Source organism: Lutjanus erythropterus, chromosome 5 (genome assembly GCF_056507025.1).
Source record: "Lutjanus erythropterus isolate fLutEry1 chromosome 5, fLutEry1.hap2, whole genome shotgun sequence".
Lineage (NCBI taxonomy): Eukaryota > Metazoa > Chordata > Actinopteri > Lutjaniformes > Lutjanidae > Lutjanus > Lutjanus erythropterus.
Window position 1 is genome coordinate 22,556,143 of NC_139321.1, and position 13,706 is coordinate 22,569,848.

General features: G+C 38.9%; 1 protein-coding gene across 3 annotated transcripts in view; it reads left to right on the plus strand.

Annotated features, from left to right (window-relative positions):
* The window catches only part of spock1 (SPARC (osteonectin), cwcv and kazal like domains proteoglycan 1), a 151,502-nt gene that overhangs the window by 68,550 nt on the left and 69,246 nt on the right, over nt 1-13,706 (plus strand). For all 3 annotated transcript variants that reach the window (XM_084719226.1, XM_084719228.1, XM_084719227.1), the window contains exon 3: nt 2,827-2,872. In XM_084719226.1, the coding sequence (XP_084575352.1) occupies nt 2,827-2,872 (46 nt within the window). The remainder of the gene's footprint in view (nt 1-2,826; nt 2,873-13,706) is intronic.

Genomic DNA, 13,706 nt, shown 5'->3' on the forward strand with positions numbered 1-13,706 from the left:
CAGCCATAAAGAATAATTACGTAATAGAGACAGAGCAGGAGAGATGGACATAAAATAAGTGGAAAAAAGGAAGTGAGGATACGAGTGAAGTAAGGACCTGAGGGAAAAGCTAATTAGGTTTCATCTCCTCATTTCAAACTTTTGTGTTGGCTCAAGTGTTGGCAGTTGTCATTTATAGAACAAGGACTGGATGAGTGGGTCAGCTGTCCATTTTCTGCTTCCTACGACTGCCTAAATTAGGCTCTCGCTCTCGCTCTCTCTCTCTTTGTCTCTACCTCTCTCTATGTCTCTCTCTCTTTATTCAATAATAAAGGAGGTTGAGATCCTCCTTTTAAACTCAGCAGGTTTTCTCTGCATCGTCCACATAGTGTCACTGACACAGGCTCACTCCCTGCTGACGCACATATGGACACTACTTTAGATGCAGACACCACCACTGTGTGTGTGTGTGTGTGTGTGTGTGTGTGTGTGTGTGTGTGTGTGTGTGTGTGTGTGTGTGTGTGTGGGTATGTGTGCATGTATGGGCGGATAAAGCACATGTTGTCAAGAAAATACAGTCTAAGTTTAATGCAAATCAAATTCACTGACACCTGACTTTAACCTGTGGTGACCAGACATCCTACTTTGTCCGGGTTTGTCCTGGTTTCAAGCTGGGTGTCCTGAGTCCTGACAAAAGCCTTTTAAAATGTCCCAGTTTCTAACTTGACTACCAAACTGTGTTTTCACCATAAATAAAATAATAATCATAACATTATACTTAGCCCTTACATAGACATTTATCATGTTACATGCCACTCATTATTACCTAACCCAGTGGTTTGGCCTGGGCTTGGGCTACATTCCCAACCTTTATTTAACCTTTATTTTAATTAAACTTAAATCCTTTTTTTTATTAGTTGCTTCCCCTGTTATCGTAAATGAACTTTTTTCCTTTTTTTGTGAACTTTTTTCAGCCTTTGAGGGGGGAAGTACCAGAAAAAAATTTGCGAATCAGTGACTTAAATTGAACCTACAAACATAAACGATGCACCATATATTAGAATTCAACACTGATTTATCTGTATGATTTGCATGTATGTCAATTAATCAATGGGTCTTTGTCAAGGCTGTTGCTAGCCTATGAATCATAGGCAAATGTCATCAGCTATGACGCATGCTGCTCTTTCTGACAGAACCCATCAGTACGCTAATAGTTAGTTGTCATGCCAAAGCGAAAGCTCCAGTGGGCTTACTCCTTCGTAAAATACCCGGCAATCAAAATGCTTTGTTCATGGCGTCTGTGGTATTGAAAGGTGCACTCAGTGGGTGTGCTAGGTGCTGAAATAGTTGTTGCCCACTACACCTGTGGCGCCTGCATAATCACATTTAAGTGCATACATGTGCTGGGCATACTTAAGGGTGCCAGTTTGGAGTTTTAAAAATATGGTAACCTTACCTAAATCCCTCCTCCTCCTCTCTCTCATTTATAAACATAATATAAACATTTCATAAATTGTTGAACTCTATAATGTGTTTGCAAGAAGATGCAAGTATGTATTAATGTATTATTCAACAACTCTAAGTCTTCCTCTGGGCACTAAGTGGAGGCTGGTGTATAAACTGATAAAGGTGATGAGAGTGATTATGTAGGAAAAACAGTCAGGTAACAACGTAAATTATGCCTTTTTCTTCATCTGACAAACACTGTACATTAATAAACTCTTAAAAATGTCCTTAATTCAGCTTACAACAGAACGCTAAATGCGGGAATGCAAAAACCTCACAGTTCACTCACAGTGAAGGTTTCAGGCAGGATTGTGAAGTGAACTGTGGAGGGATCAGCTGATCATCAGCTGATGTTCCTGAGCATCAACCTGTTCACATAAGAGAGAGGCCTATTGAAATGCAAAACCACTGTTACTGCTGCTATTTTTATGCAGTGGTTGCTACTGCACTTCAAGCTGAAAAACACTTTCTACACCACTCCTACCTAAATCTACAGTATATGTTGTGTCTATACGGTTTGTACTGCATCTATATTTTGTATTCTATAAGCTGATATACAGCCTTGTTACACTTATATGTGTGATGAGCATGCTTCAAACAACAGTATTTAAGCATAGGATCTTTTCATAATGAGGTTTTTAATTGCTGTACAGAGTAGGAGACATCTCTAGCTGGCCGGGGAATCCGCTCTGAATGCAGCCATTAAATCAAAGTGTATTTGGCTTACTAAATCCAAACCTCTTCTCAACTGAGCTTAGCTGAGACAAGCCAATTATTTTCTATTTTAATATTTTCAGTTGATGAGGCTTTCTCCATGACTAGAGTACACTGTATCTGGTCAATAAGGATAATGAGCGTTTCGATGCTTCGATGATTTTGGGAACATCCCAACAGCTAAAAAGTGACACTATGTTTCTCTCCTCAAAATCCTTTTACTCCTGCTGCCATTTCTTCCTAATAACATAATTTATACCTGAACTGTTTTTCAGAGCATTTTGACCTTGACACTAAATGTTTTTGTCCCAGTTAAAAACATTTTTTAACTCAAGCCTGCAACTTTCTTTACTCCCCAGTGTGTCTCCTGCAGGCCTCTCTGTCTATTTGTGTCCTATTTTTAAACGTCCAAACAAGCTTCTACCCCTCGATGTCTTTGCAATCATTCATTTTTACAAAACACAATATGAAAGAATAAAAGGAGAGAAGAATGAGGACAGGATTTCTCAGTAGTGTGGTTTAGTATTTGGGCTGTTCTCTCTGTGGTCTACAAAATAATTCAATGATATTCTCGGCGTGGAGTTATTTTTTTCATAACCCAGTTTCTTGTGTTGTGTTTCCACTCAGGATGACTACTTCAAAAGCTGGGCTCCTGCCAAGTCTCTAGACCAAGGTGAGTCCTGCTGTGTGTTTCTGTGTGTGATGCTAAGTTTATATTAATGCATATATGAGACTAACAGTGGATAGCAAGGCTGAAGACTTTATGACTTACTGACTAAAATGTGTTTGTGGTATCAAGTTTTGAAACCTGTCACATGTTGAATGCTCGGTGACAGACTAAGCCTTGTTTCATGTGATCAGATACAGTATACCCTGATCTAAATCACGAAATCTGACAAAAGACCTAATGTTAGACTGTGACTTGAGTCTAAAAAACAACGTGTTGCAATTAGAGGTCTGATATTTTGTTAAATTTCAAAATAGATTTGCAACAATACATATATTCCTCAAACTAAGGTACTAATGGCAGTATAATTTTTGTGCAAAATTACAGGCAAATAATTTACTCTCCCCAAAACAATTTAAGCATCCTCTGATGCACATATCCTCAATTAAGTCAAGAGTCATTTTATTTTGCTGAAAAAAACCTTTTCTCACACAGAAGCTAATTTGGCCATCAGTACCGCACAACAAAGACTTTAAAGGACTGCTCTTTTTTCTTCCTTCCAAAGTAATTGTAGCAACCTTTCCAAAGTGCAAACAGCTATTTTTTTCATGAATTTTAGAGTCCTTCATCCCCATTAAACTTCAAACAACATTAAAAATCATTTTGAAGATTTTTAATTCAGCTAAAGGTTATCCATCTTTGTTAACTTAATACAATTCCTCATTTTGTATACATCGAGGAACGCAAAAAGAGAAAGAGATGAAGCAGAAGGAAAAAATGCTTCCTGCTACAGTTTTTCCTTTTCAAACTGAAAAGTTTACAAATTAAACCCCATGTACCCTACAGTAAAGTTAGGACCTGCATACTGTCATGACCCATTTAGGGTAACAGCCAAAGTGAAGCAAGAATTTAATAGAGAACATAACATTAAACAGAAACAGCCTTCTGCTTTAAAGGCAGTAAATATGCAGACAGTATAATTAACATAATAAATAAAGGCGGGGTGATGACAACGATGGCAATATTTATTGTGTGAATATAGAAAAATGTCTATCCTTTTATATGACCCTCAATTGTTTATTTCCCTGTGTCACAAATAACACTCTTTAAAGCTGTGTAGGCAATTCTAGAGAAACAAAATTGATTTTTGAATCTGGGGCTGGAAGCTCAATCTGAGCCACCTGCATTAGAGACTTCTCCAGGCTCTTATTGGTTATTTTCATTGTGGCGCGGTGGATTATTGTAAATGCTATAAGGAGCAACAAGGAAGAGCCAGAGGAACCTGACTTATCAAACATTATCTGTTTGATGTGCTACTATCAGCATATAGTGACAGTTTTAGCAAATATGGCAAAAAGCTATTCGAAAAAGCCACTCAATCACTCTGCAGCGTGCTGTCCCACTCAGCCGGACCACAAGTGTGCCGAGCTGGGTGAGGAGTGGTGGGTAAACAGCCTGCAGAGCCAGACTTGTTTCATGCAGTGAGTTAAGGATTTAATTCGGCCAAAGGAGAGTTGGTAATTGTTGGAAGAGTGGCCAGCCTAACAAAGACAGTTTTGGTGAGTTTTACATGTTTTTCTCTCGAGTTTGAGTGAAGTGTGTTTTATGAGGAGTTATCGAGCCAATTAAGCTCGTCTTAGTTCGATAAAAGAGAGAAACTTGAACTGTTTGAAGTGCACTGTTGTATTTTTCAGTTTAAAATAGAAAAGAAGTGTGTATTTACTTTATTGACACTTTGTGACTTTATTTTAGTTTATTGAATGTAATAAACACACACAGCCTACTTAACATACTGAATTCACCACTTGCACACATCTCCCAGCTGAGACTCGAGAGGATGGGAGGAAGTGGAAGGGGAGGCTGACAATGGCCTGTTAGAAAATTTTCATGTGGTCATTTTATCTAAACTATGTATCCGTTGAATTTACAGTAAGTTTGCTATATTGTGATATGTATTTTTGTCTAGATATTAAAGGACCTATATCTGGATTCTTTTGCTCATTTTGCACAGCCCTGTTATAAATATTACATTAATCAGTGGTTGAAACTATATCTTATGAGGTGATAGAAGTAATGCAAAACCAAGTACTGTGCAGTGACTGATTTATAAGTTAATGTAGAGGCACTGTTGGCTTAATATACTTATTTAGTGTTTACTTCACATGAAGTATCCTTTACTCTCAGTGTTTTAATGGTACAGTTTACAGCCTGTAAATTCAAAGGACTCCAAATGAACTAATTGTGCTGTTCGGTGAGCTGTTGCCAAAAATCCAATCATCTCTTTAAACATAGGTGTGTGTGTGTGTGCGTGTGTGTGCGCGTGTGTGTGTGTGTGTGTGTGTGCACGCATTTCCCAGGCCAAATGCTGTTACTTCTCACAGTTACATGCTGCTTATGGACTTCCTGCGCCAACAATGCCAAGTCCACTTCATCAATCACACTCGAGTGTGTAATGCTCTTAGACCCCAGTAACTCTTGACTAAACTCAATTATTACAAACACTCGCTTACACTCACTCACTCTCTCTCATACTCATTGTCTCACACATATGCACACACATTTTAGGGGGGGCTGCAGCTCTTTGAACAGCACAACAGACTTTAAATCTTTCTACCATGGAGCATGTTCTGTTCTGTTCTGTGCTGTTCTGGCTTGGTTTTGCATATCTAGCACAGTAACTGTAACTCTGCAGGGAGAGACTTGCTGAGCAGGTTTATCTGGGCCAGCTCCTCATGGATACTGAGCCTAATGAGAACAGCCTTGCCTCAGTGCATCAAATTCTGGAGTTACTCTCTAGTTTCTCAGCGAGGACGAAAGACAAAAAGTAAACAGAGCGCCTTTCTCCTAACCGGGGATTAAATGCATTGATGTTATCAATCTTCTGTGACAAGTTCTGCGTGATGCCAAACATTAAGTAGTATGTAGTTTAACTGTCTGTCAACGCTACTCCTCACTTCACTAATATTTCATTCAATTAGGCCACAGACCAAACAGAGAGTGCTTCATTGTTAAGGCCATTGACAATAACGGAGAATAACCAGAGGGAAGGATGGGGTGACTAGATGTCCCCATTTTCCCAGACAGTCCCTGTTTTTGGTGGGCTGTCCTTAGCTGGAACTGTCCCAGGAAATGTCCCTGTTTTAACTGTGTGTTTAAGAGGACTGAATAGGAAGAAGAACAGAGGAGACAGAGGAGGAAAGGTACAGATGTGATTACGGAGCCTGCCAATGTATTATTTCAATCAGTTTTTCTGACATAAAATACAAAAATGAGGCAAGCAATGAGAATCTGTTTAGTATTTTATCTAACAGTTCTGCTTATTATTAAAGTTTGGAAAGGAAGTAGAAGAGAGAAGTACTATAAACTATGGTTTTCTGACACGGTTTACAAAGTTACTTAGTACACAATTTTATCATTCAGCCTGTAGTTTATTACAGCACAACAGTAACCATGGTCAAAATACATGAAACTAAAATATTTACCCTTTTTTATTTCAGTGAAGTAATGTTTTACTTGCCAGATTTCTGTTCCTCTGAGATTATGTCTTGTCTTTACAGGAAAACTTTAGTTTACTTCAATCAGGAATTTATTTTTGTAATTCTGCCCATCTGCTCCATCATCATCCACCACTGGTCAGGGCAAAACTATTTATGTCTGCTCTAAGTAGGGACTGGTACCAAAACCCAGTATTAAACGGGCCTGAGGCAACATTTTTAAAGACTGTAGTATTGATAAGCTCAGAGCTTAACTGTTCTTTTGTCCATACTTTTTGACATTTTGGTGCAATGTATCATAACACTGCAACGAGCCATGCAAGCCTCCCCCCTTCTCTGTTTATAGAGTAGCTCATCGCACACACACACACACACACGCACAAGCACACAAACACAGAGCCAAGTTGGCAAACAGCAGAGCAGAGACACTGTGGGTGTAGACAGTTGAGAGGCACAGGTGAAGTAACTGAAAGATTAGTTGAGTTGACCACAACCGCGCTTGTTACTGTACATTAGTGCGATAAAATTTCAACTTCCAAAGCCAAAGTTTTGAGCAAGTACTGTAACATGTGGAGGCGATATTTCAATCTGCTGCCCGCCGTCGTGTTGGAGAAAGGGGTTACAGAAGCTGCGCAACACATCCGACAAACAGTTTTAATAAAGTTTAGGCCTAGTGGTGATTTGAAAGCGTGTTTCAGCATACAGGTTGTGAATAAGCTGTCTGTATAAGCCACGTAAAACCAAAAGTTAGCATATCCATGATGTTGCTAATATACCCTCAAACCATTAGTGCAAGTAATTACAGCAAGTACAGCAGGCGACCGTCATTATCGAAACTTTTTTTTCCAAAATAAGTTTGTCCTCGAGATGGCATCAGTTGTTTTGAATGATAAAAACCCGTTGCATGTAGTTATTATGAGGGTAGCAAAGGAAGAAGCCTGGTGATGTTGAAAAGCATCAAAGTCTGAATAGGGGGAAGGTCGAGGTGGATGAATGAATTACAAAAACATCAGACTTTAATACGTTTTTTCAGTTTCCTATTTCCAACTGACAGTCAACATTTTGTAGCATGACCACAATCATTCCCTGAACATAAAGACCTGGTTATAACTGTCACTATGTTGACGAAAGTCAAAGACGAAAGAAGTTTACGTAGTGGTGAATTAAATGACGGTAAAGACCACTGCTGTCTACAACGCTACCTCAGCTTTTGCCTCTTTCTCATGAAGAGAAAGGAGCTGCTGAAGCTCTCAACCTGTGTGCTCATCTTACACTCATTTTTGTTGCCCCATTGGACCTACTTTTAGGAGATTTCAGTGATTTCTTTGGTGAGTACAGTGTTACTCTAACCAATAGAAATGATGGATGGAGATAATTGTGGGAGGAGACAGTAAAGCCTATCATAATCTTTAAAACATTTCTTTTAAAATGTATTAAATATAGAAAAATGCTTCAAATACTCCCTGGAAGCCCTTTCCATCTCTAAATTTTCTGTAGGCTCTTACAGCGCCCACACCACACAGTACACTCAGTGCATGTGAGTCACTGCAACATTTTAAGAGGACATAGTGAGGTCCTCTTGAGAATGTGACATCTGTGCACTCCTCTAGAGAGACATTCAGTGTGGTTGAAGAATGGAGCAGCTTTGAGCCAATTAGACTCTTTATGGGAGTGCATAAAAACATTTTTCCTCAATCTTCCTTTTTGTCTCGCCTGTTGTGCTGCAGCGATGCACTTCAGCTGCAATATGACTGCTCCCCTGCTGCAGAGCTGCCAGCATCACTATGCACAATGCAGTTACGCCTACACAAACAGCACACCTGGGAGGAATGGACAGCAAAACAATTACACAGCGTATAAATAATGGGAATTAATCAGACAATCTGGTCTGCTTTGGGAGCATTTGCTGTTTTCATGTGTCTGGTTTACTTCCAGCAGGTCCCATTTTCACCTAGCTGGTAGCACAGGCATCACACTAATAACTGTTAGCTTCAGCTTTTGACTCCAGCCAGTGTCACTATGGCAGCCATCTGAATATGAAATATGATATGAAAAATGCCTGAATCTCTCTTGTAAACAAGACTGTTACACTGATGTTTTCCTGTGTGCTAGCCAAAGAAACATTATTACGTTTATTTAAAGGGGTGTACATAAGACTGGTCATTTGGTCAATCATGTCACTCTTAATGCAAAGCTGACATTTGATGTTGACGTTTGCAATGTCTTTGTTATGACAACCTGACATTAACCAGTATTTTGAAAAATGATCTCTCTCTTGCCACTTGGAGACTGAATCAGCTAATTAGGCAGCTAGGTCCATGGCTAACAGAGCTAACTAGCTAACGACAGCCACAGATAACAGCAGAGAGCGATTGGCCTACTTTTGCAACGAGTAAACTGCTATCTGTCCATCAGCTAACTCTGTGAGCTAAGCTTGGTACGGTTCCCTGTCATCAAACTGGCCCATAACATTTAATGACATTTTTACTTGAAGTCCAAAAAGTACCACTTTACTTTTTACTTTTACCTTTTAAAACGTGAAGCTAAACAGTTTCTTTATAACGTCAGTTTGTCATAATGAAAACATTATCGGCTTGATTAATGTCAAGTTGACAAAAGTGACATAATTGACCAAATGATACTTAATCACAACAGTCGTAAACCTCCATAAACATTCCTTCATGTTCATGACAGGTGTGATGACATGTTTATGACAGTGTAATGGCAGTCTTATGCACACCCCTTCAAAAAAAGTGTTTTTTTAAGATCGCTTTCATGCTTTTGATTGATGAGAATCACTTATCATTGTAGAGATAAGAGGTGATAAAAGACTGAATTTTAGGGATTTGTGCAATAAAGTGTGTATGAAGTGTTATAACCTCATAAAATCGGATGTGGATGGTCAGATCACAAAAGTCACGTATGACTACAGCACTTGGTTGGGGGTCAATACAGCCCAAAGTATAGCGACATTAGTCACTACCTGCTGATCTCACTTTGACTAATGAATCACTGGTTGCCCTTGGAGACTAATCAGCAGCAGGAAGGTTGATGGGGGGGAAATCCAGTCCCCTGATGAATCACTCGCCGATTAATGCTTCCCTCTGTAGCTTCTAATGAATGAAATCAGTGGGATCACAAATTACTTGTTGGTGATACTGAACAGCAAGCAATCAAATCCACCAGCAGTAAATCTGTTTCCCAGACTTCTTGTGGCTTATTGAGTCCTGCAGTTGATTTAAAGCTTCTTGTGGAGCTGAGAATCCAAACTAGTCCTGCTAAATTTGAGAAAAGTTCAGAATCAGCTACAGTCTGCAAGGCCAGTTGTCTCTCATGCAAACACATGCATTATGTTTCAGCTCATCGATGTACTGATATTATCCACATGTCAGGATTGTGCTGTTGATTTAGTTTTTGTAGTCCTGGTTTCTGTGTGTGACTTTGTTTTCCTGTATCTGTTTGGCTCCAGAAGACCAAACACAGTCTCCAAATACAACAGGGACTTTTTCTTGCAACAAAATCCTGATTTTAAATATTGTTGTCTGTCTATTATTTGTTGCTAATATGGATTCCCAGCCTGTGTTTTGCTTGTATGAAAGGCTTTTCTTAGACTAAACAATGTTTAACAACATTACCTTATTTACACTGGATTTCTTCATATCAGATGCTTATGAATAATGTACGTTTTAAAAAACTTTTTTACTGTTTTGTGTCTTTTGATCCAACAAAAGTTTTATTTGACGGCAGCTTTGATAATTGCCTTGGGATAATGAAGCCCATTTTGTTTTTAGATTGGAAAAATGCTAGACATTGGTACATTTGGTCATACTTTTGTGAAAGCTCTTTACAATCCACCACCATACATGCTGCTAGCTGTTTATAAAATGTAAGTGCTACTGTACACGCATTTTAAACAGAGCAGGGTGTAGGCCAATAACTGTGACTCAGATTATTACAATGCTTTTTAGTGGCCCGTTAAAGAGCTCATATTGTGCTCTTTATCAGGTCTGTGCATTTATTTGGCTGGTTCACTGTAATAGTTTACATACTTTAATGTACAAAAACACATTTTTTTCTCATAGTATCTATTGCTGCAGCACCTCTACTCACCCTCTGTCTGAAACACTTCTGTTTCTCAAAGGCCAGCTCCCAAAAAGCCCAGACTGCTCTGATTGGTCAACTCCCACAGGCCTGACCAGGCACCACAGCTCACAGCTCTGCTGGTATTTGCAGATGGAGAGTCACTATAACTGAGTCTAGCTGCTCCTCTACTGTGAAAATCAGCACAGTAATCACTTTTAAACCAAAATCTTCACCACCATATATGTTGGAGCAGGAATCTGATCTGTATTAAGCTCAGCCTCACTTCCCAGCAGGCTGCTAATGTTACAGCTTTATGGTCTGAGCAGGCGAGTTGTTGGGTGCTAATCAAAGTGACACGTTCTCGACCCATTGACTTCATTTTACGCTTTCTTTTCACACATACCTATACCGTTGTTTACAGGGTGTGGGGGTATTCCGTCAAGGCTAATAAATAAAGTAAGAAAGTCTGTCTTGAATTAACTTCGACTTCCACTCGAGGCTTCTACTTCTACACAATTTAGCCTGGTGTAGTCAATGCTAACTCAAGCTGGGCTCAAACAAGCTTGCATTGTGAGCAGACACAGAGAACATAAACAGCCTCGAACAGTTGATTGTTGAACAGAGGACACTGTGTAATAAGAAGAAGGAAAAACAAGAGTGGTTTTCTTCTCTGCAGCGAAGCAAACTCTGCTGATTGAACTATATGAAATCATGAAAAAAAAGGCCATTATTGCTGCATGAACAAAGCAAAGGAGCAAAAAGCAAAAGAATAAATTAAAAAGTGCAGACACACTACATAGCAAAGTCATAAAATCTTTTTGCACCTCGCACCGTCCAAATAGCTGGCTTACTTGGTAGAGCCTCTGTTCCGTGTTCTGAAACCAGCAGTGGCATAGATTCAATTCTAACCTGAGGAATGGAGTAGAAAAATGTAAAAATGAAGAAACTGAAGTTGGAGATGAAGGAACTGGAAAATCATAAATTTAAACACAGCAGAAGGTCATGGTTTGGACTTTAATGTTTTTTCTTCACAGCTTGAACAAAATGAGTTGATGAATAATTAACTTCAGAACATAACTTCAAAGCAACTTCAAAATAACTTTGGCACGCTTCCTTTCTTAAATTATAAATGTTAAGCTTTTAATATAAAAGGGCGCACTCCTGTGTCAAATAACCTGTTGGCTTTTAAGTTTTTACAGTAAGACATGATTTCCTTAATTTATCTTCATTAATACATAATGTGCAACACAAGTAAACACATGAATTCATGCTTGGCCACAGTGTTAGTTAAAAGTTTGAAGTGATGAGAGCATAAAAAGACACTTGACAGACCTGTCTTTTGAGGTGGAAATTCTTCGACAGACAGCTTAAGCTTGATGATTAACCTGCAACGGAGCAGACTTGTTCGGTGGTAAAAGTTACCATGGTTACTAAGCAGGGATTCCCATAAGCCACAATCATGGGATGGATCTCTCACTTAAATTAGCCAAACTCATCAAAATAAGCCAACTTCTTTTTCCTTTATCCACATTGATGGAACACCCCTCAAGTAAATTTATATACAGCAGCAACACACACACATATACCAGTGAGGATCAATGAACAGACTGGGCTTAACGACAAAGCTAATGCTAGCTGAGATAGTGCTGCAGTTCCAAGTTCTACAAAATAAATATGAAAAAACAGTTACCAGCATTCAATCTACTGCTCAAGTTATGTTGTGTTTAGTTGCTTCAAACGAGGCTTAACATTCACACTCTTTCTCTCGACTGTCTGACCTCGGAGTAATAGACGCCAGCCACATTAGTCATGCAACGTGCTAACACCTAGTTCAGTAGGATAACCTACAAAATAAACGGCAAAATAACACAAAACATGGCAAAACTTATAGTTTAACTTATAGAAGCTGAGTCACGGACAGCCGGTATCAATCCATCCTTGAGCTCATAGTCTACAGTTCCATATGTGCAGTTCTAACGTGGATGGTGGCAACATTTTGAGCATAAAAAAACTCACATGCAAAACACTGAAGAGGCCACAAACTTAAGTTTTTTGTCAGTTTTTGCTGGCAGGCAATTTACTAAACCAACAGAGTTCTATAGAAAGTGCTGCTTCCAACAAAATATATTCATGCAGAATAGAATAAACCCTGCAACCCCACTGTATGTGTTCCCATCACTGCAGTCACTGTTTTCTCTTACTACCTTCTGCCGTTTCTTTAAACATTACCCTCACTTTTTCTAAATTCCCTATCAGTTTCACTTGTCTACTGCATACTGTATTTTCAGGCCATCTATCTGTAACCACCCCTTCACTTCGTTCGTCTGTGTTTCCCTTCACTGGTCCTCCGGAGTATTGTTTCTGACGTATTGAGTTCATCAGATGGATATTACATAATGATGAACAATGGGTGACTGTGAATCAACATACCACAGCAACATAAACACACGCAGACCCAAAGCCTGTGAGAATGAGTTGTTAGTCATTTTCGTACATAATTGATTAATATTTGACAAGGTTTGGTTATTATTGTCACATCCCCCTCTGTGTAATTGTAGTCTCATCTCTCCTCTTTTTTTCTTTCATCAGCTTCTTTTGCCTTGCGGGGACTCTTTAGTCGAAAGATTCACCAATCTCCTGTCCCTTCCAGCTCCACTTGCACATCCTTCATTTTGACAGATACGTTTGCCTTTCACTGTATGTGTGTGATCATATTTTCACTGGTCATAAAGTACAATTCAACCATGTCACAGCAACAGGAGGAGTTCTTTTCCTCACATTAATAGTATGCAATGTAACTTCCTTCGTTCAGACCTGGAGCTCACAGTCCCTGTGGTTACTTTCAAGTTTCTAGCTACTCAGATCTCTGTGACTAAGATGGGAAGCCCAGTAGATATTTCACTGAAATATTTTGTATTTTACATTTACCTGGATTTAAAAAAAATTGATGAATGCATTTCACAGCGATGATGAATAGAGTGATATATATATTTCCATAGTTTACTTTGCCTGTACTTCATTTTGGCTGTTCATTCAACTTAAAACAGTACTCTCAAGAGAGTTGAGAAATGCAAATATAAATTTTTTTCTGTGGTCAAAATGGACAGAGTATAATATCAAAGCGACAGTTCATCCCAAAATCAAAAATACATAGTTTTCCTCTTACCTGAAATACATTTTCTTTACATAGTTTTGGTGTGAGTTGCAGAGTTTTGATCAAAGTGCTAAAACAAAAAAAAATACTATGAAAAACCCAACAATAA